Source organism: Bombina bombina, chromosome 2 (genome assembly GCF_027579735.1).
Source record: "Bombina bombina isolate aBomBom1 chromosome 2, aBomBom1.pri, whole genome shotgun sequence".
Classification (NCBI taxonomy): domain Eukaryota; kingdom Metazoa; phylum Chordata; class Amphibia; order Anura; family Bombinatoridae; genus Bombina; species Bombina bombina.
In genome coordinates, this window is record NC_069500.1 from 943,739,693 (window position 1) to 943,763,524 (window position 23,832).

The 23,832-nt window shown below is 39.5% G+C and overlaps 1 protein-coding gene across 6 annotated transcripts in view; it reads right to left on the reverse strand.

Moving 5' to 3' along the window:
- The window catches only part of FAM13A (family with sequence similarity 13 member A), a 775,968-nt gene that overhangs the window by 647,286 nt on the left and 104,850 nt on the right, over positions 1 to 23,832 (reverse strand). For all 6 annotated transcript variants that reach the window (XM_053703428.1, XM_053703423.1, XM_053703425.1 and 3 more), the window contains one exon: positions 4,463 to 4,672. In XM_053703428.1, coding sequence (XP_053559403.1) covers positions 4,463 to 4,672 — 210 coding nt within the window. The remainder of the gene's footprint in view (positions 1 to 4,462; positions 4,673 to 23,832) is intronic.

The following is a 23,832-nucleotide window of genomic DNA, read 5'->3' on the forward strand; positions in this document are numbered from 1 at the left end:
AATTGATCCTCCAACCATGATCTCGAAGAAACAATACAAGTCGATTTGTATGAGATTCTGCTAAATGTGAAGACTGAGCAAGTACCAAGATATCGTCCAAATAAGGAAATACCACAATACCCTGTTCTCTGATTACAGACAGAAGGGCACCGAGAACCTTTGAAAAAATTCTTGGAGCTGTTGCTAGGCCAAACGGCAGAGCCACAAACTGGTAATGCTTGTCTAGGAAAGAGAATCTCAGAAACTGATAGTGATCTGGATGAATCGGAATATGCAGATATGCATCCTGTAAACCTATTGTGGACATATAATGCCCTTGCTGAACAAAAGGCAGAATAGTCCTTATAGTTACCATTTTGAATGTTGGTATCCTTACATAATGATTCAATATTTTTAAATCCAGAACTGGTCTGAAGGAATTCTCCTTCTTTGGTACAATGAAGAGATTTGAGTAAAACCCCAGCCCCTGTTCCAGAACTGGAACTGGCATAATTACTCCAGCCAACTCTAGATCTGAAACACATTTCAGAAATGCTTGAGCCTTCGCTGGATTTACTGGGACACGGGAAAGAAAAAATCTTCTTGCAGGAGGCCTCATCTTGAAGCCTATTCTGTACCCTTCTGAAACAATGTTCTGAATCCAAAGATTGTGAATTGAATTGATCCAAATTTCTTTGAAAAAACGTAATCTGCCCCCTACCAGCTGGGCTGGAATGAGGGCCGCACCTTCATGTGGACTTGGGAGCTGGCTTTGGCTCTCTAAAAGGCTTGGATTTATTCCAGACTGGAGATGGTTTCCAAACTGATACCGCTCCTGTAGGGGAAGGATCAGGCTTTTGTTCCTTATTGTGACGAAAGGAACGAAAACGATTATTAGACCTAAATTTACCTTTAGATTTTTTATCCTGTGGTAAAAAAAGTTCCTTTCCCTCCAGTAACAGTTGAAATAATAGAATCCAACTGTGAACCAAATAATTTATTACCCTGGAAAGAAAGGGAAAGTAAAGTTGACTTAGAAGACATATCAGCATTCCAAGTTTTAAGCCATAAAGCTCTTCTAGCTAAAATAGCTAGAGACATATACCTGACATCAACCCTAATGATATCAAAGATGGCATCACAAATAAAATTATTAGCATGTTGAAGAAGATTAACAATGCTATGAGAATTATGATCTGTTATTTGTTGCGCTAAAGCTTCTAACCAAAAAGTTGAAGCTGCAGCAACATCCGCTAAAAGATATAGCAGGTCTAAGAAGATTACCTGAACATAAGTAAGCTTTTCTTAGAAAGGATTCAATTTTCCTATCTAAAGGATCCTTAAAGGAAGTACTATCTGCCGTAGGAATAGTAGTACGCTTAGCAAGAGTAGAGATAGCCCCATCAACCTTAGGGATTTTGCCCCAAAACTCTAATCTGTCAGATGGCACAGGATATAATTGCTTAAAACGTTTAGAAGCAGTAAATTAATTACCCAAATTATTCAATTCCCTGGAGATTACTTCAGAAATAGCATCAGGGACAGGAAAAACTTCTGGAATAACTACAGGAGATTTAAAAATCTTATTTAAACGTTTAGATTTAGTATCAAGAGGACCAGAATCCTCTATTTCTAATGCAATTAAGACTTCTTTAAGCAAAGAACGAATAAATTCCATTTTGAACAAATATGAAGATTTATCAGTGTCAACCTCTGAAACAGAATCCTCTGAACCAGAGGAATCATTATCAGAATCAGAATGATGATGTTCATTTAAAAATTCATCTGAAAAATGAGAAGTTTTAAAAGACCTTTTACGTTTACTAGAAGGAGGGATAACAAACATAGCCTTCTTAATGGATTTAGAAACAAAATCTCTTATGTTAACAGGAACACTGAGTATTAGATGTTGATGGAACAACAACAGGTAATGTAACATTACTAAAGGAAATATTATCTGCATTAACAAGTTTGTCATGACATTCATTACAAACAACAGCTGGAGGAACAGATACCATAAGTTTACAGCAAATACACTTAACTTTGGTAGATCCAGCATCAGGCAGCGATTTTCCAGAAGTATCATCTGACTCAGGGTCAATCTGGGACATCTTGTAATATGTAATAGAAAAAACAACATATAAAGCAAAATTGGTCAAATTCCTTAAATGACAGTTTCAGGAATGGGAAAAAATGCCAGTGAACAAGCTTCTAGCAACCAGAAGCAATAAACAATGAGACTTAAAATAATGTGGAGACAATAATGACGCCCATATTTTTTAGCGCCAAAAAAGACGCCCACATTATTTGGCGCCTAAATGCTTTTGGCGCCAAAAATGACGCCACATCCGGTAACGCCGACACTTTTGGCGCAAAAAACGTCAAAAATGAAGCAACTTCCGGTGACAAGTATGACGCCGGAAATAACTAAGAAAATATTTTGCGCCAAAAAAGTCTGCGCCAAGAATGACGCAATAAAATGAAGCATTTTCAGCCCCCGCGAGCCTAACAGCCCACAGGGAAAAAAGTCAAATTTTAAGGTAAGAAAAAAATAGATTATTCAAATGCATTATCCCAAATAATGAAACTGACTGTCTGAAATAAGGAATATTGAACATCCTGAATCAAGGCAAATAAATGTTTAAATACAAATATTTAGAACTTTATATAAAAGTGCCCAACCATAGCTTAGAGTGTCACAAAAATAAGACTTACTTACCCCAGGACACTCATCTACATGTAGTAGAAAGCCAAACCAGTACTGAAACGAGAATCAGTAGAGGTAATGGTATATATAAGAGTATATCGTCGATCTGAAAAGGGAGGTAAGAGATGAATCTCTACGACCGATAACAGAGAACCTATGAAATAGACCCCGTAGAAGGAGATAATTGAATTCAAATAGGCAATACTCTCTTCACATCCCTCTGATATTCACTGCACGCTGAGAGGAAAACCGGGCTCCAACCTGCTGCGGAGCGCATATCAACGTAGAATCTAGCACAAACTTACTTCACCACCTCCACGGGAGGCAACGTTTGTAAAACTGATTTGTGGGTGTGGTGAGGGGTGTATTTATAGGCATTTTGAGGTTTGGGAAACTTTGCCCCTCCTGGTAGGAATGTATATCCCATACGTCACTAGCTCATGGACTCTTGCTAATTACATGAAAGAAATGAGTCATAGTTGCTTGCACAGGGCAAGAAAAACCTAAAATATACATTTGCATTTTTTTAAATCGACAATTAAAATACTACGATTGCAACATAAAATAGAATTTAAAAAAAGATGTACACAATTTAATGATTTATTTTGTCCCAATTTCCTGCAATTTAATTCTGAAAACTGTAGTCTTTCAATTTTTTGTTAAAAGTGTGAATGCAGATGCTGTAGTCCATACAATAATTGGTTGCAGAATCTAGAATGGTTTCTAATTGGCCTCAGCAAAGAAGGAAACCTAGATTTCAATATTTTTCAATATTTAAACAAAACAATTAAAAAAAAAATAATCTGCATAATACTCTCAATCTAATCTTTGAATATATTGCTCTATCGAGCATTTTTTTAGTGTTTAACTCCTTCTAAAGGGATATAAAAGTGTAAAAAGAATATGCACTCAGACCATTTTACTATTGCACTATTGCTTTATCCAACTGTGTGTTTAACCCCTGCAAATTCATTAAACACATAATTAAAGTCAGCTCCAGAACAGCAATGCACCACTAGGAGCTAGCTGAACACATCTGGTTGAGCAAGTGACTAGAGAAAAATGTATGTAGCCACCAATAACCAGCCAGCTCCCAGTAGAGTAGGACATGTACATATTCTTTTTCAAAAGATAAAGAACAAAGTCAATTTGAAAATAAAAGTAAAAGTGTCATAATATTACTTTCTCTGTCTTAACAATACAAGTTTAATTTGGACATTCCTATCACTTTACTATTGTTTGAGGTTTTGAAACAACAGACAAAATGTAACAGAATACTTCCTTACAATCAGTTGGTGGACATATGTCAATTTTCTGTACAGGTGTTTGTAGGTTTTCTAGTATTCCTGTACATATGGTGCTGTGAACATTTGTTTGTGTGTATGAATGTAGCTTAACTGGGTTTATTAAATATTTAGTGGTATAATAAAAACTAGGATAAATAGTTTGGAGAAGAGACATGTCCCATAAATGTGCTTTGGCAACTTTAAATACATTTATGCTCCAATAGTTAGACAATAAAAGTACTAAAATGAATACATAATGCTCATTGATCAGTTAGGCATTTTAATATGAGAAGGTCCTGCTTTCATAATAGGGTGGTGGACTTATGTGATAACAAGCATGCAGAAAAAGTACAAACTAACTAACATAGTAATAGAAGAGGACAACATTTAGAAAAGGTGTTTTGCAAAAATATTAAATTCAGTGTTAAGTTAAATGATCATTTTATAGGGGATTCAATCAAAATGGGTAATGTAACCATTTTACACGTACCCTGATAAACCTGAATAATCCTGGGCAACACTGCAGCTCCAATCACGCCTCCTGGCATCTCTCGGAGAAACAGCTTAAGCAAACTGGCAGCTGAACAGACGTCGCCTTCCACAGCCAAATTAACGTGATCCCCATTCTCATACTTAAGACGCAACTGTTCAACCAATTTGACATTCCCATTCACCCTAAAAAGCCCCTCTTGCTGCATCCCTGAAAGTACAAAAGAAACACTGGTTAAAGTGGAAGCTCAACAATACAAAATACTTCTAATTAATAAATACAAAGTCATTATTTGAGCATAAATGTTTATGTTTGTCATTGTCAGGTTTATTGCAGAGTTTAAAACTGTATTGCTGGTTCCTCAGAGGGTCAGGTGATTCCCAAGCCAGCTTTATTGTGGCAGCTTATGGGACTACTTTTAAATTAAAGGGACAGTAAACACTTTGAGATTTTATTTTAAAATGCTTAGTTATGCATAATGAAATAGAGTTGTAATATATTTTAATTTATTGTGCCCCTTTTCTGGTTAATTTAGCTATGAAAACTGAGCAATTTCTAATCCTCAAAGTTTGAAATCTTTTGCTTTAACAGATAACTGCAAAAAAACAATTCACTTGAAAATGCTTAGTGAACATGATTAGCCTTGTTGTCAGCACACTCAAGACTAGATTGGCTCCTCCAAATATGCTATACTATAGCAAGATAACAGGAATGTCTTGTCATTACAAGGTGTTTACTGTGCTCTTAAAGTAATGTAGAACTGCATAATCATCAAATGCATAATAAACAGACAATGCAATAATACTTTGAATTTCAAACACATTTTTTTATTTTTTATTTCATATGACAGCCGCCAGTTAATCAAACACTCACATATGTATATAAGATGTAAACGTGTTGCTCTTCAACAATAGACATTAAGAGAACAAAGTACATTTGTTCAAGGAAGAAAATGGGAACATTTGTTAAAACTGAATCATTAAAAGTTCTTTTTTTTTTTTTACTTTCATGTCCCTTTAAAGTATAAACAGAATTTATACTTTAAAAAAACATAATTTATGTAAGAACTTACCTGATAAATTCATTTCTTTCATATTAACAAGAGTCCATGAGCTAGTGACGTATGGGATATACATTCCTACCAGGAGGGGCAAAGTTTCCCAAACCTTAAAATGCCTATAAATACACCCCTCACCACACCCACAAATCAGTTTAACGAATAGCCAAGAAGTGGGGTGATAAGAAAAAAAGTGCGAAGCATATAAAATAAGGAATTGGAATAATTGTGCTTTATACAAAAAAATCATAACCACCACAAAAAAGGGTGGGCCTCATGGACTCTTGTTAATATGAAAGAAATGAATTTATCAGGTAAGTTCTTACATAAATTATGTTTTCTTTCATGTAATTAACAAGAGTCCATGAGCTAGTGACGTATGGGATAATGACTACCCAAGATGTGGATCTTTCCACACAAGAGTCACTAGAGAGGGAGGGATAAAATAAAGACAGCCAATTCCTGCTGAAAATAATCCACACCCAAAATAAAGTTTAACAAAAAACATAAGCAGAAGATTCAAACTGAAACCGCTGCCTGAAGAACTTTTCTACCAAAAACTGCTTCAGAAGAAGAAAATACATCAAAATGGTAGAATTTAGTAAAAGTATGCAAAGAGGACCAAGTTGCTGCTTTGCAGATCTGGTCAACCGAAGCTTCATTCCTAAACGCCCAGGAAGTAGATACTGACCTAGTAGAATGAGCTGTAATTCTCTGAGGCGGAATTTTACCCGACTCAACATAGGCAAGATGAATTAAAGATTTCAACCAAGATGCCAAAGAAATGGCAGAAGCTTTCTGGCCTTTCCTAGAACCGGAAAAGATAACAAATAGACTAGAAGTCTTACGGAAAGATTTCGTAGCTTCAACATAATATTTCAAAGCTCTAACAACATCCAAAGAATGCAACGATTTCTCCTTAGAATTCTTAGGATTAGGACATAATGAAGGAACCACAATTTCTCTACTAATGTTGTTGGAATTCACAACTTTAGGTAAAAATTCAAAAGAAGTTCGCAACACCGCCTTATCCTGATGAAAAATCAGAAAAGGAGACTCACAAGAAAGAGCAGATAATTCAGAAACTCTTCTAGCAGAAGAGATGGCCAAAAGGAACAAAACTTTCCAAGAAAGTAATTTAATGTCCAATGAATGCATAGGTTCAAACGGAGGAGCTTGAAGAGCTCCCAGAACCAAATTCAAACTCCAAGGAGGAGAAATTGACTTAATGACAGGTTTTATACGAACCAAAGCTTGTACAAAACAATGAATATCAGGAAGAATAGCAATCTTTCTGTGAAAAAGAACAGAAAGAGCGGAGATTTGTCCTTTCAAAGAACTTGCGGACAAACCCTTATCTAAACCATCCTGAAGAAACTGTAAAATTCTCGGTATTCTAAAAGAATGCCAAGAAAAATGATGAGAAAGACACCAAGAAATATAAGTCTTCCAGACTCTATAATATATCTCTCGAGATACAGATTTACGAGCCTGTAACATAGTATTAATCACGGAGTCAGAGAAACCTCTTTGACCAAGAATCAAGCGTTCAATCTCCATACCTTTAAATTTAAGGATTTCAGATCCGGATGGAAAAAAGGACCTTGTGACAGAAGGTCTGGTCTTAACGGAAGAGTCCATGGTTGGCAAGATGCCATCCGGACAAGATCCGCATACCAAAACCTGTGAGGCCATGCCGGAGCTATTAGCAGAACAAACGAGCATTCCCTCAGAATCTTGGAGATTACTCTTGGAAGAAGAACTAGAGGCGGAAAGATATAGGCAGGACGATACTTCCAAGGAAGTGATAATGCATCCACTGCCTCCGCCTGAGGATCCCGGGATCTGGACAGATACCTGGGAAGTTTCTTGTTTAGATGAGAGGCCATCAGATCTATCTCTGGGAGCCCCCACATTTGAACAATCTGAAGAAATACCTCTGGGTGAAGAGACCATTCGCCCGGATGCAACGTTTGGCGACTGAGATAATCCGCTTCCCAATTGTCTACACCTGGGATATGAACCGCAGAGATTAGACAGGAGCTGGATTCCGCCCAAACCAAAATTCGAGATACTTCTTTCATAGCCAGAGGACTGTGAGTCCCTCCTTGATGATTGATGTATGCCACAGTTGTGACATTGTCTGTCTGAAAACAAATGAACGATTCTCTCTTCAGAAGAGGCCAAAACTGAAGAGCTCTGAAAACTGCACGGAGTTCCAAGATATTGATCGGTAATCTCACCTCCTGAGATTCCCAAACTCCTTGTGCCGTCAGAGATCCCCACACAGCTCCCCAACCTGTGAGACTTGCATCTGTTGAAATTACAGTCCAGGTCGGAAGAACAAAAGAAGCCCCCTGAATTAAACGAAGGTGATCTGTCCACCACGTTAGAGAGTGTCGAACAATCGGTTTTAAAGATATTAATTGATATATCTTCGTGTAATCCCTGCACCATTGGTTCAGCATACAGAGCAGAAGAGGTCGCATGTGAAAACGAGCAAAGGGGATCGCGTCCGATGCAGCAGTCATAAGACCTAGAATTTCCATGCATAAGGCTACCGAAGGGAATGATTGAGACTGAAGGTTTCGACAAGCTGTAATCAATTTTAGACGTCTCTTGTCTGTTAAAGACAGAGTCATGGACACTGAATCTATCTGGAAACCCAGAAAGGTTACCCTTGTTTGAGGAATCAAAGAACTTTTTGGTAAATTGATCCTCCAACCATGATCTTGAAGAAACAACACAAGTCGATTCGTATGAGACTCTGCTAAATGTAAAGACTGAGCAAGTACCAAGATATCGTCCAAATAAGGAAATACCACAATACCCTGTTCTCTGATTACAGACAGAAGGGCACCGAGAATCTTTGTGAAAATTCTTGGAGCTGTAGCAAGGCCAAACGGTAGAGCCACAAATTGGTAATGCTTGTCTAGAAAAGAGAATCTCAGGAACTGATAATGATCTGGATGAATCGGAATATGCAGATATGCATCCTGTAAATCTATTGTGGACATATAATTCCCTTGCTGAACAAAAGGCAATATAGTCCTTACAGTTACCATCTTGAACGTTGGTATCCTTACAAAACGATTCAATAATTTTAGATCCAGAACTGGTCTGAAGGAATTCTCCTTCTTTGGTACAATGAAGAGATTTGAATAAAACCCCATCCCCTGTTCCGGAACTGGAACTGGCATAATTACTCCAGCCAACTCTAGATCTGAAACACAATTCAGAAATGCTTGAGCTTTCACTGGATTTACTGGGACACGGGAAAGAAAAAATCTCTTTGCAGGAGGTCTCATCTTGAAACCAATTCTGTACCCTTCTGAAACAATGTTCTGAATCCAAAGATTGTGAACAGAATTGATCCAAATTTCTTTGAAAAAACGTAACCTGCCCCCTACCAGCTGAACTGGAATGAGGGCCGTACCTTCATGTGAACTTAGAAGCAGGCTTTGCCTTTCTAGCAGGCTTGGATTTATTCCAGACTGGAGATGGTTTCCAAACTGAAACTGCTCCTGAGGATGAAGGATCAGGCTTTTGTTCTTTGTTGAAACGAAAGGAACGAAAACGATTGTTAGCCCTGTTTTTACCTTTAGACTTTTTATCCTGTGGTAAAAAAGTTCCTTTCCCACCAGTAACAGTTGAAATAATAGAATCCAACTGAGAACCAAATAATTTGTTTCCCTGGAAAGAAATGGAAAGTAGAGTTGATTTAGAAGCCATATCAGCATTCCAGGTCTTAAGCCATAAAGCTCTTCTGGCTAAGATAGCCAGAGACATAAACCTAACATCAACTCTAATAATATCAAAAATGGCATCACAGATGAAATTATTAGCATGCTGGAGAAGAATAATAATATCATGAGAATCACGATTTGTTACTTGTTGCGCTAGAGTTTCCAACCAAAAAGTTGAAGCTGCAGCAACATCAGCCAATGATATAGCAGGTCTAAGAAGATTACCTGAACATAGATAAGCTTTTCTTAGAAAAGATTCAATTTTTCTATCTAAAGGATCCTTAAACGAGGTACCATCTGACGTAGGAATGGTAGTACGTTTAGCAAGGGTAGAAATAGCCCCATCAACTTTAGGGATTTTGTCCCAAAATTCTAACCTGTCAGGCGGAACAGGATATAATTGCTTAAAAACGTTTAGAAGGAGTAAATGAATTACCCAATTTATCCCATTCCTTGGAAATTACTGCAGAAATAGCATTAGGAACAGGAAAGACTTCTGGAATAACCGCAGGAGCTTTAAAAACCTTATCCAAACGTATAGAATTAGTATCAAGAGGACTAGAATCCTCTATTTCTAAAGCAATTAGTACTTCTTTAAGTAAAGAGCGAATAAATTCCATCTTAAATAAATATGAAGATTTATCAGCATCAATCTCTGAGATAGAATCCTCTGAACCAGAAGAGTCCAAAGAATCAGAATGATGGTGTTCATTTAAAAATTCATCTGTAGAGAGAGAAGATTTAAAAGACTTTTTACGTTTACTAGAAGGAGAAATAACAGACAAAGCCTTCTTTATGGATTCAGAAACAAAATCTCTTATGTTATCAGGAACATTCTGCACCTTAGATGTTGAGGGAACTGCAACAGGCAATGGTACATCACTAAAGGAAATATTATCTGCTTTAACAAGTTTGTCATGACAATTATTACAAACAACAGCTGGAGGAATAGCTACCAAAAGTTTACAGCAGATACACTTAGCTTTGGTAGATCCAGCAGGCAGTGGTTTTCCTGTAGTATCTTCTGGCTCAGATGCAACGTGAGACATCTTGCAATATGTAAGAGAAAAAACAACATATAAAGCAAAATAGATCAAATTCCTTATAAGACAGTTTCAGGAATGGGAAAAAATGCCAGACATCAAGCTTCTAGCAACCAGAAGCAAATGAAAAATGAGACTGAAATAATGTGGAGACAAAAGCGACGCCCATATTTTTTAGCGCCAAATAAGACGCCCACATTATTTGGCGCCTAAATGCTTTTGGCGCCAAAAATGACGCCACATCCGGAACGCCGACATTTTTGGCGCAAAATAACGTCAAAAAATGACGCAACTTCCGGCGACACGTATGACGCCGGAAACGGAAAAGAATTTTTGCGCCAAAAAAGTCCGCGCCAAGAATGACGCAATAAAATGAAGCATTTTTAGCCCCCGCGAGCCTAACAGCCCACAGGGAAAAAAGTCAAATTTTTGAGGTAAGAAAAATATGATAATTCAATGCATAATCCCAAATATGAAACTGACTGTCTGGAAATAAGGAAAGTTGAACATTCTGAGTCAAGGCAAATAAATGTTTGAATACATATATTTAGAACTTTATAAATAAAGTGCCCAACCATAGCTTAGAGTGTCACAGAAAATAAGACTTACTTACCCCAGGACACTCATCTACATGTTTGTAGAAAGCCAAACCAGTACTGAAACGAGAATCAGTAGAGGAAATGGTAAATATAAGAGTATATCGTCGATCTGAAAAGGGAGGTAAGAGATGAATCTCTACGACCGATAACAGAGAACCTTATGAAATAGACCCCGTAGAAGGAGATCACTGCATTCAATAGGCAATACTCTCTTCACATCCCTCTGACATTCACTGCACGCTGAGAGGAAAACCGGGCTCCAACTTGCTGCGGAGCGCATATCAACGTAGAATCTAGCACAAACTTACTTCACCACCTCCCTTGGAGGCAAAGTTTGTAAAACTGATTTGTGGGTGTGGTGAGGGGTGTATTTATAGGCATTTTAAGGTTTGGGAAACTTTGCCCCTCCTGGTAGGAATGTATATCCCATACGTCACTAGCTCATGGACTCTTGTTAATTACATGAAAGAAATACACTTTTATTTTTAAAGATTTTTGTAATTTGTTATGATTAAAATTCTTAGAAATCTCTTAAAGACAACTGTGAAAAAATGACTCTGAAGAAGAAGAAAAAAAACACAAAACCTTTTTTTCCCATTTTGCTTAAAACATTTCTAAAACATATATAAATAGTATTTCCATGTAAAATCCAGATGATTTTAGAAGAGGAACAACTTTTAAAAACTTACATTATTGTGATCCTAAAAACAGACTTGCTGAAACACATTTCCCATGATCCCATTTAAAAGGTGATATGTCAAGAATTTATTTTCTACTGCGTGTTTACACACAAAAAAACAAGCACCGTTAAAGCAAAATATTATCATGCAAGGTTGTAACAAATGTGTCCTAACATGTTGGATTATTCTACATATATTTATGTAAAAACACCAGTGTTCAGTTCCTAAAATGTGTGTAGTTAGCTCCTCAATATACTTGATGGCTCCTAAATTTAAAACTTACCGATAAAATTTCTTTCTTTCGGGATGATGAGAGTCCATAGGTGTCCATAACGTGGATATTTCTTGCCACTAGGAGGAGGTCAAGAACCCTCACAAGAACTTTAATCCCTCTCACCTCCTCTCCCCACTCAGTTTACGTATAGCAGAGCAGAGAGACAAAAATGGTAGGAAAGACAGAAAGCAAGGTTAAGAGGTGCAAATAAGAACTGTCGCCCAAATAGAAAAACGCAGTCGGGTACTATAAATCTCTCATCATATAAATTCCATAGGTGTACGCAACATGTGGGATACAATAAACAAACCAAGAGTCCATTTTAAGGACGGGTGAGAGAAAATAATGACAGTTCCTATTTGCCAGACACTGCGGCCTGGAGGACTTCCCTGACAAAAGCAGCTTTGGAAGAAGCATAAATATCAAAATGGTAAAATTTAGAAAAGGTAAGAAGAGAAGACCAAGTTGCCGCCTTGCAAATCTGTTCCAAGGAGGTGTCATTTTTGAAGGCCCAAGTACAGACCAAGTAGAATGAACAGTTACTCTTTTTGGAGGCAGTTTTCGCACAACCAAATAAGCCTTTACGAATAGTCTACTTCAGCCATGATACCAAGGCCACCGCTGTAGCTTTTTGACCCTTTCTAGAACCTGAAAAGTGGACAAATAAGCTAGAAATATCTAAAATCTTTATTAGCCTGAAGATAAAATTGTAATGCCCTGACCACATCCAAATTGTGTAGTAGGCGTTCCTTAGAGGATTTGGGCACAAAGAAGGAACAACAATATCCTGATTAATATTTTCTGAAGACTCTACCGTTGGAAGAAAATCATATTTTGTCCGGAGAACCGCTTTATCCTGAAGAAAAATTAAAAAAACAAGATGATCAGAAGACAGAGCTGATAAATCAGGAACTCTTCTATAGGAAGAAATGGCTAGAAAAGAACCTTCCATGATAATAACTTTAGGTCCAGAGAATGTATAGGTTCAAAGGGGGGACCTTGCAAAACAGAAAGAACCAGATTCAAATTCCAAGGGGGGAGAAATGGGCCTAATAAAAGGGTGAATTCTCACCAAGGCTTGAAGAAAAGTTTAAACATCAAGCAACTTAGCCAGCTTTTGAAGAAACTGAATAATTCTGGTGATTCTAAGAGAACCATCTAGAAGAACACCAAAGAAAGTAAGCTTTCCAGATCTTATGATAAATTCTCTGCATGACAGGCTTTCTGGCTTACAGTAAAGAAGAAATAACAGAATCTGAGGAACCTCTATTTTTGAGATCTAGGCATTCAACCTCCACGCCGTCAAATTCAGAGATTTGAGATCCGGATAATACAAAGGTCCTTGAGAAAGCAGATATTTTCTTAGGTGTAGAGCCCAGGGAGGAAGGGATGACATCTGTATTAGGTCCACATACCAAGTTCTATGGGGCCATGCCGGAGCTATGAGAATTTGATTTTGGCAATGACTGTTGGAAAAAAGAGGAAATAGATAGGCCAGATGAAAGTTCCAAGGACAGACTAGAGCATCTTATGTGAGCTCTTGGATCTCAAGACCTGGTGCAATAAACCAAAACTTTGCACTTTAATTTAAACATCATTAAATCTACTTCTGGAAGACCCCACCTCAGGAAGAATTAATCAAAAATTTCCTGATGAAGAGACCAATTCTCCTGGATGGACGGACTGACAACTTAGGTAATCTGCTTCCCAATTGTTCACTCCGGGAATGTGAAAGGCCAATAGGGTACAGTGGTTTTCCTCTGCCCAAGACAGAATGTGAGATACCTATTGTATAGCTAAGGGACTTAGAGTCCACCTCTGATAATTGATGTTTGTCACGAGGTTGTCTGATAGGAATCAAATCCATTTTTCCTGTTTGAGAAGGGGCCAAGATTGAAGGGCCAGAAGAATTTCACAAAGTTCTAGGATGTTGATAGGTAACCTCACCTCCAGAGGGGACCATACTCTCTGCACCCTCCAGAACCCCCAAACAGTGCACCAACCTATCTGACTGGAGTCTATAGTGACTACGGGCCAGATAGGAAGAAGAAAAGAAGCTCTGGAGGGTCAAATAGGGACTTTCCCTCCACCATGAGGGACTTTTTGACTGAAAAACTAAGCTTTATCTGCTGTTCCAGATGGAAACAATCTTTTGACCACTGGTGAAGCATAGACAATTGGAGATAACGAAGATAAAAGCGATGAAAAAGGTACTGTGTCTGATGCTGCTACCATAAGACCCACTACTTCCATACATAGTGCTACAGATGGAGAATGAACCATTTGTAGGGAGAAAAAGGCAGACTGAGGTTTGGTTCTGCGAGGATCTGTGAGACATAAGTGCATTTTAACAGAGTATATTTTCCCTCCCATAAAACCACCCTTGTGATTTCCCACCCATGTTCCTGAAGGAAAGATACAATTCTGTTATGAGCAGAAGCCAGAGAAAGATGGAGCTTGGACCAAAATATCGTCCAAATAAGGTGCAACGGAGATTCCCCGAGCTCTGAACACTGCAAACAGAGCCCCTAATACCATTGTGAAGATGCGAGGGGATGTGGCTAGACCAAACTGGTAAAGTTGTTTGTTGAGTAAAGCAAATCTTAGAAACTGGAAATGATCCTTGTGAATTGGGATGTGCAGATATGCATCCTATAAGTCTATGGTTGTCATAAAATTGACCTTCCTGAACTAGAGGCAAAATGGTACTGATCGTTTCCATTTTGAAAGAAGGTATAACAAAATTTGTCTTTAGGTGCAGGATAGGACGGCAAATGCCTTCCTCCTTTGGGACAATGAAGAGGTTGGAATTGAAACCATGTCCCTGTTGAGAGTTTGGAACAGGTGTGATCACTCCCATGTCCTCTAAGTCTTGAGCACAATGGCAGCAACCTTTGCTTGATCCTTTGGAACGTGAGAAAGATTAAACTGTTTCCATGGATGCCTGGTGCGAAAGCCTGTGCGATAAACCCTATGCGATATAATACTGAGAACCCAGCGATCCTGAACTGATAGAGACCAGGCCTTCTGAAACCAAATCAATTTGCTCCCTACCAGAAAATCTTCTGAACAGGGTGCAGATTTCAGATTTGAATTGGGCTTTTTCGTCTGTTTCTTCTTAGACCAAGAAGATCTAGATTTCCAGGAAGGCTTAGAGCATTCAGACTTCTGGTTGGATGGGGACTTTTGATCTCTAGTGGAGCAAAAGGAACAAATACGATTTGTTTGTTTGAACGTCCCCTTAGACTTTTTGTCCAGAGGTAGATAAGCCCCTTTTCCCCTAGTGACAGTTTTGATAATAAAATCAAATTCTGATCCAAAAAGCATCTTACCTTCAAAAGGGACCGATAATAGTCTATTCTTAGAGACCATATCAGCTGACCAAGATTTAAAGGACCAGTCAACACAGTAGATTTGCATAATCAACAAATGCAAGATAACAACACAATGCAATAGCACTTAGTCTGAAGTTCAAATGAGTAGTAGATTTTTCTTCGGACAATTTTAAAAGTTATGTCGTTTTCCACTCCCCCTGTACCATGTGACAGCCATCAGCTATTCACAAATGCATACACGTACCATGTGACAGCCATCAGCCATTCACAAATGCATACACACTTATTCTTGCACATGCTCAGTAGGAGCTGGTGGTGACTCCAAAAAAATAATTTTTAAATATAAAAAGAATGTGCACATTTTGTTAATGGAAGAAAATTAGAAAGTTGTTTAAAACTGCATACTCTATCTGAATAATGAAAGTTTAATTTTGATTGAGTGTCCCTTTAAACTATAAAACTCTCCTTAATAAAACAGCAATGGACATATTCTTGACATCAAAACTGACTATTGTCAAAGTCTACAAATAAAAAGGGTTCTCAGCAATAGCCTAAAAATCCCTGTGTAGATGCGCTCTAGCCTGTTAATCAAAATAAGTGTATTACAAAAAAACAGTACTTTATTTTAAATGGAGGTTTCACAAATTCACACTCACATTCGTCTACCTCATAAAAATAGTTATGAGGTATATATCTTGCATAAAAAACAAATGTGTCTTTAAAAAAGATGTATCCCACAAATAAACCTTAAAAACAAAAATGTATCCTTACCTGATAAATGTATTTCTTTCTTGACACAGTGAGTCCACGGATCATCTAATTACTATTGGGAATATCACTTCTGCCTAGCAGGAGGCGGCAAAGAGCACCACAGCAAATCTGTTAAATATCACCTCCCTTCCCTCTAACCCCAGTCATTCGACCGAAGACAAGGAGAGAAAGGAAGCAACAAGGTGCAGAGGTGACTGAGGTTGATAACGTGACAAAAACCTGTCTTAGAAAAACAGGGTGGGCCGTACACTCACCATGTCAAGAAAGAAATACATTTTGTTTTCTTTCTAATGACACGGTGAGTCCACAGATCATCTAATTACTATTGGGAATTAATACCCAAGCTAGAGGACACAGATGACAGGGAGGGACAAGACAGGGAACCTAAACGGAAGTCACCACTGCTTGAAGAACCTTTCTCCCAAAGGAAGCCTCAGCCGAGGCAAAAGTATAACAAATTTATAGAATTTCGAAAAAGTGTGAAGAGAGGAAGAGAGGACCAAGTTGCAGCCTTGCAAATCTGTTTCACAGAAGCTTCATTTTTGAATGCCAAGGAAGAGGAAACAGCCGTAACTCTCTCAGGAGGCTGCTGTCCAGCAGTTTCATAGGCCAAGCGAATGATACTCTTCAGCCACAAAGAAAGAGAAGTAGCCGTAGCTTTATGTCCCTTACGTTTTCCAGAAAAAAAAAACACAAAGCAGAAGACTGACGAAAAACCTTAGTCACCTGCAAATAGAATTTCAATGCACGCACCACGTCCAGATTGTGCAGCAGACGTTCCTTCTGAGAAGAAGGGTTAGGACACAAGGAAGGAACAACAATCTCCTGATTAATGTTCTGATCTGAAACCACTTTAGGGAGAAACCCTAACTTAGTAAGCAAAACTACCTTATCCGAATGAAAAATAAGGTAAGGAGGCTCATACTGTAATGCCGAGAGCTCTGAAACTCTACGAGCAGAAGAAATAGCAACAAGAAACAAAACCTTCCAAGATAACAACTTAAAGGGACAGTCTACACCAGAATGTTTATTGTTTTAAAAGATAGATAATCCCTTTATTACCCATTCCCCAGTTTTGCATAACCAACACAGTTATAATAATATACTTTTAACCTCTGATTACCTTGTATCTAAGCCTCTGCAAACTGACCCTTTTTTCAGTTATTTTGACAGACTTGCAGTCTAGCCAATCAGTGCCTGCTCCCAGATAACTTCACGTGCACGAGCACAGTGTTATCTATATGAAATACGTGAACTAACACCCTCTAGTGGTGAAAAACTGTTAAAATGCAATCTGAAAAGAGGTGGGCTTCAAGGTCTAAGAAATTAGCATATGAACCTCTTAGGTTAAGCTTTCAACTAAGAATACCAAGAGAACAAAGAAAAATTGGTGATAAAAGTAAATTGGAAAATTGTTTAAAATTACATGCTCTATCCGAATCATGAAAGTTTATTTTGGCCTAGACTGTCCCTTTAATATCTAAGGAATGAATAGGCTCAAAAGGAGCCTGTTGAAGAACTAGATTAAGACTCCAAGGAGGAGTAACCGGTTTAAACACAGGCCTGATTCTGACCAAGGCCTGACAGAACGATTGCACGTCTGGTACATCCGACAGACGTTTATGTAACAAAATAGACAAGGCAGATATTTGACCCTTTAGGGAGATTGCCGATAAACCCTTCTCCAAGCCCTCTTGGAGAAAAAGACAAAATTCTAGGAATCCGAACTCTACTCCAAGAGTAGCCTTTGGACTCACACCAATGTAGATATTTACGCCATATCTTATGGTAAATCTTTCTAGTCACAGGCTTACAAGCCTGAATCATGGTCTTAATGATTGACTCTGAAAATCCATGCCTAGATAAAATTAAGCATTCAATCTCCAAGCAGTCAGCTTCAGAGAAACTAGATTTGGATGAAGGAAGGGCCCCTGAAGTAGAAGGTCCTTTCTCAATGGAAGTCTTCAAGGTGGACGAGATGACGTCTCCACCAGGTCTGCATACCAGATCCTGTGAGGCAATGCCGGTGCTATGAGGATCACCAACACCCTCACCTGTTTGATTCAAACAATGACTCGAGGGAGGAGAGCGAACGGGGGAAATAGGTATGCAAGACTGAAATTCCAAGGTACCGCCAGAACGTCTATCATTACCGCCTGAGGATCCCTTGACCACGACCCGTACCTTGGAAGCTTGGTATGGACAGCTCCGGCTGTCTCCATTTGAGAATTAAGCTGGAAAACAATTCCGGATGGAGTTCCCACTCCCCCGGGTGAAAGGTCTGTTTGCTCAGAAAATCCGCCACCCAGTTGTCCACTCCTGGGATGTGAATCGTCAATAGGTAGCAGTTGTGGGACTCCACCCACTGAATTATCTTGGCTACCTCTACCATGGCCAAGGAACTCTTGAGTTCCCCCTTGATGGTTGATGTAAGCCACTGAAGTTATGTTGTCCGACTGGAACCTGATAAACCGAGGCTAACTGAGGCCAGGCCAGAAGAGCATTGAAGATTGCTCTCAGCTCCAGAATGTTTATAGGTAAAACAGACTCCGACTGAGTCCATGTCCCCTGAGCCTTTAGAGAGCCCCAGACTGCTCCCCATCCCAGTAGGCTGGCGTCCGTTGTCACAACCACCCAGGTGGGTCTGCGAAAGCAGGTTCCCTGGGAGAAATGTTCCTGAGACAACCACCAAAGAAGAGAATCCCTTGTCTCCTGCTCCAGATGTATTTGTGGAGACAGATCCGCATAATCTCCGATCCACTGCCTGAGCATGCATAACTGAAGGAGGTATGAGGTAGAAACGGTGAGGTGGAAACGGGCAAACAGGATGATGTCCATGGCTGCTACCATCAGACCGATTACCTCCATACATTGAGCCACTGATGGCCGAGGAGAGGACTGAAGCGCTAGACAGGAATCAAAAATCTTCTGTTCCCAAGAAAATTGCCCTTGTAGTTGGAACAAAGGAACTCTTTTCCAAATTCACCTTCCATCCGTGAGATCACAGGAAAGATAACATTTCCGTGTGGGATCTTGCTTGTTGAAAGGATGGCGCCTGAACCAGAATGTCGTCCAGATAAGGCGCCACTGCAATGCCCCGCAATCGGAGCACCGCCAACAGGGATCCCAGAACCTTTAAGAAAATTCTGGGAGCTGTGGCAAGGCCGAAGAGCCACAAACTGGAAGTGTTTGTCTAGAAATGCAAACCTCAGAAACTTGTGATGATCCCTGTGGATGAGAACATGCAGGTACGCGTCCTTTAAATCTACAGTTGTCATAAATTGACCCTTTTGAACCAAGAGAAGAATGAAACTAATAGTTTCCATCTTGAAGGTCGGCACTCTGAGGAATTTGTTTAGACTTTTGAGATCTAAAATTGGTCTGACGGTTCCCTCTTTTTTGGGAACCACGAACAGATTGGAGTAGAACCCCAGACTCCGTTACTGCATTAGGACAGGAACTTTCACTCCCAGGTCGGAAAGGTCCCGGACAAAGTGTAAGAACGCCTCTCTTTTTATCTTGTCTACAGATAATCTTGAAAGCAGAAACCTGCCCCTGGGAGGAAAGGTCTTGAACTCTAGTTTGTATCCCTGGGACACAATGTCCACCGCCCAGGGATCCTGAACATCCCAAACCCAAGCGAAGAAGGAAAGCCTGCCTCCCACAAGATCCAGTCCCGGATCGGGGGCAGGCCCTTCATACTGCTTTTGTGTCAATAGCGGGCTTCTTGGATCGTTTACCCTTGTTCCAAGACTGGTTGGGCCTCCAGGAAGGCTTGGACTGCTCCTGCTTGGAAGAAGGAGAGGAAGGCTTACCCTTGAAGTTTCAAAGTAACGAAAATTGCTCAGACATCCCTTCTGCTTATTCCTCTTATCCTGAGGATGGCCCTTTCCTCCCGTAATGTCTGAAATTATTTCCGTCAATCCCGGTCCAAACAAGGTCTTACCCTTGTAAGGGATTGCCAAAAGCTTAGACTTAGATGACACATCCGCAGACCAAGATTTAGCCATAAAGCTCTGCGGGCCAGTACGGCAAAACCAGAAATCTTAGTTCCCTGTAGGGAAGCATCCATGATAAAGGAGTTGGCCAACTTAAGGGCCTTGATCCTATCCTGGATCTCTTTAAGGGGAGTATCTGTCCGAATAGAATCGGACAACGCATCAAACCAGTATGCTGCCGCACTAGTGACGGTAGCAATACACACTGCAGGTTGCCATTGTAGCCCCTGGTGCACATACATTTTCTTGAGTAACCCCTCTAATTTCTTGTCCATAGGGTCATTAAAAGAACAAACTATCCTCTATGGGAATAGTAGTCCTCTTAGCTAGAGTGGAATTTGCCCCTTCCACCTTGGGTACCGTCTGCCAAGACTCCTTTATAGAGTCTGCTATAGGAAAAATCTTCTTAAATATAGGGGATGGAGAAAAAGGGATACCCGGTCTCTCCCATTCCTTAGCAATAATTTCTGGAGCTCGATCTGGTAAAGGAAAAACCTCCACCATGGAAGGTACATCATAATATTTGTTTAGCTTACTAGACTTCTTAGGATTGACTACGACAGTAGTGTCAGAGTCGTCCAGGGTAGCTAAAACCTCCTTAAGTAACAAACGGAGGTGTTCTAGCTTAAATCTGAAGGATACAACTTCAGTATCAGCAGAAGGAATTACATTGTGAGTCTGAGATTTCACCCTCAGATGCTACCAAAGTATCTTCCTCCTCAGGCTTCTCGGAGGGAACATTCGGAATAGCCACGACTGTGTCCGCAACCTTATCTACTGATTCTTTACATTTCCTCTTGCGCTTTCCCTGCAGCATGGGAAAAGCAGATAATGCATCAGATACCGCAGAGGACATGAGGGAAGCAATGTCTTGCAACGTAACTCCAGTAGGAGTAAGAGAGGAAGCGCATGGCACTGGATGTGTGGACGATAAATTTTGGGACACTTGAGGAGAAAGCTGCGGCACATCTTGAACATTGTCAGAAGGCTCCTAAACAGCATCCACCCCAGACAATGTTGGCTCAGAAAAAAAAAGTCTATCCCTGAACTGTAAAGTTCTCTCAATACATGAGGAACAGAAAGAGATTGGTGGTTCCACATTAGCATCAAAACATAAAGAACATGTAACATCTTACAGGGCCTCTTGGTCCATCTTTATTCACAACTGAGCAGATTAAAATTAGATAAACCTATATTTTAACTTGAAATTACCCCACAAAAAAGTTACTGTCTCTTTAAATGTTAAAATGTAACCGTTTTTATTTTGCTAGCAAGAAAAATCTTAAATCTTTACAATAAACACCAGACAACCTCCACACCTCAGCTGAGCGGAGCGCATATTCTCAGATAGTAGACATCCGGACTCAATCTAAAGAATTTTTATTAACGTATCGGAGGCTGTTCTTGCTTCACCATAACGCAGTATAAAAATACTTCTTAACTGCGATTGCCGCTCTCCATAACACCGGAAATTAAGTGAGACAGAATAAATAAATAATAATAAAAAACTTAAAAAAGGGCGTGCAAACATTGCCGCATCAGCTAGCTCCGCCCATCGTGGGCATATCAAAATTAAACCTCCCGGTCGGCAAATGACTGTAAAATAACGCCGCCGGGAGTAGTGAAACACACGAAACACATGAGCAACATCTCCTCGTCCCCAGTGCCTGCCATTACTGCCCTCATAAAATCCCCAACTCACAAGGAAATGTCATTTTTTGTGTCCATTATTATAATTAAAGTGTCCATTTTCCTGTGTCCCCAGAAAAATAAACTTAGCACTTACCTTTAGAAATCTGCCCGGCAGCAAGGCAGCTCACTAGGTTTGAGAGGTCCTCTCCCTCACATGGACCTTACTCAGGCTTTCAGTATTAGGGCAGCATTAAATATATAGGAGACGCACAGTGAGGATTGTACCCCACCAGTTCCCATTGCTTAAAAGCCACCACTGCTCTACTTAGGAGACTGATGTGGACTACGGCTACACCCTAGTAGAACAAACAACACAAACTTGTGCTGTTAAAAAAAAATAATAAACTCTTGATTGAAGAATCTTTTCAGACACTTAACTTTACCACTTCCTTGCTCTAACGTAGGCAAAGAGAATGACTGGGGTTGGAGGGAAGGGAGGTGATATTTAACAACTTTGCTGTGATGCTCTTTGCCACCTCCTGCTGGGCAGGAGTGATATTCCCAATAGTAATTAGATGATCCGTGGATTCACCGTGTCATTAGAAAGAGAAAAAAAAAATTCTCATACATTTTATACTCTGCAGCTGGTAAAAAAATAAAATGTAACTGTAAACACATTAAGGGAAAAAACTATTTTACAGTATACTGTCCCTTTAAGGACTTTAATGCAGTTGTGAATATCCTCAGAAGCTATATCAAAACTCAAGAGAAAGAGAATCATACCAGGACGCTGTAGCGGCCAAACAGGTGATTGCAACTACAGGTGTAAGCTGAAGAGCTGATTGGGAGAATAATTTCCTAAGCAAGGACTCAGATTTGTGGACCATTGGATTCCTAAATGAAGACCTATCCTCCATAGGAATAGTAGTGCATCTAGCTAAGGTGGAAACCGCTACATCAACCTTAGGCACTACTTCCCAAGCTGTTAATGTATTATCTGAAAGTAGATACATTCTTTTGAACCTGTTAGAAGGTGCAAAATAAATGCCTGGTTTCTTTCATTCTTAGAAAAGAAAAAGCCCCAATGGTGTGACATCATCATGGCAAAAATAAAATGTGATACAAAAGAAACATACTCACAATTTTAATAGCACTTTACAAGTGCCACACTGACAGGCTGGACAGTTAGAAGTTGGCTAGCAGACTTATACTCCACAACAGGGCTTGTTCGGTGCAGTCAGGGATACATGCAGAGACTGGGTAAGGTGTAGGTGGCCCAAAACCAATCAATGCTGTGTATTCCGCGGTTTAGAAAGATATATAATGATAAAAACAAGTATATTTATTTTGTAACCAAGTCTGGCAATTTGGCCTTAGGGCACTTTGGGTTTAGCTTTAAACACAAGATTCAATTTATTTACAGGCTTTAAATCCTCTTGATTCAGTTCTGATAGTTCTAAGGTATTCAAACCTTCCTGAAGCAGGAACCGGATATGGTAGATCTAAACGTGGAATCAATCTCTAGCTGATTTATTGAGATCAGGGTCCTTAGAGGAGATTTGACCCACAGGAAGAGACTCAGCCAAGTCAGAGCTTTATAAGATTGGTGGTAACTGAGCCTGGGTAATAGGACCCTGTGTGTTACAGGTGGTGAGAGATAAGTCCCTTGATTTTCGTTTACGCTTACTTGGTTTGGGAAAAGCCACTAAAAACTCTGTCACAGTCTTTTGAAGAATCGTTATAAACTCTGGAGAAAAGTCAGTGGAATCCCCCTGAGCCACATAAATAGGCATGGGCACTAAATGTCTGCCATGTGCCATACTGACAGGCTTATAAGTTGTGAATTGGATATGTGGGACACAATTAATACACAACTGGTTAATTTGGTCCACTGGAACAGTTTTGCATAATAAACAGAGAAAATGGACTGCAGTATGTTTCCTAGGGGTCCCTTTCAATGGGTCAGTCATATTAGATGGGTGTAAAGACATGACATTAAAATAATAAGCAAAACAAAGTAAATGGAAATATATGCGCCAAAGCTTTAACCCCTTAATGACCACAGCACTTTTCCATTTTCTGTTCGTTTGGGACCAAGGCTATTTTTACATTTTTTGCTGTGTTTTTGTTTAGCTGTAATTTTCCTCATTCATTTACTGTACCCACACATATTATATACCGTTTTTCTCGCCATTAAATGGACTTTCTAAAGATACCATTATTTTCATCATAGCT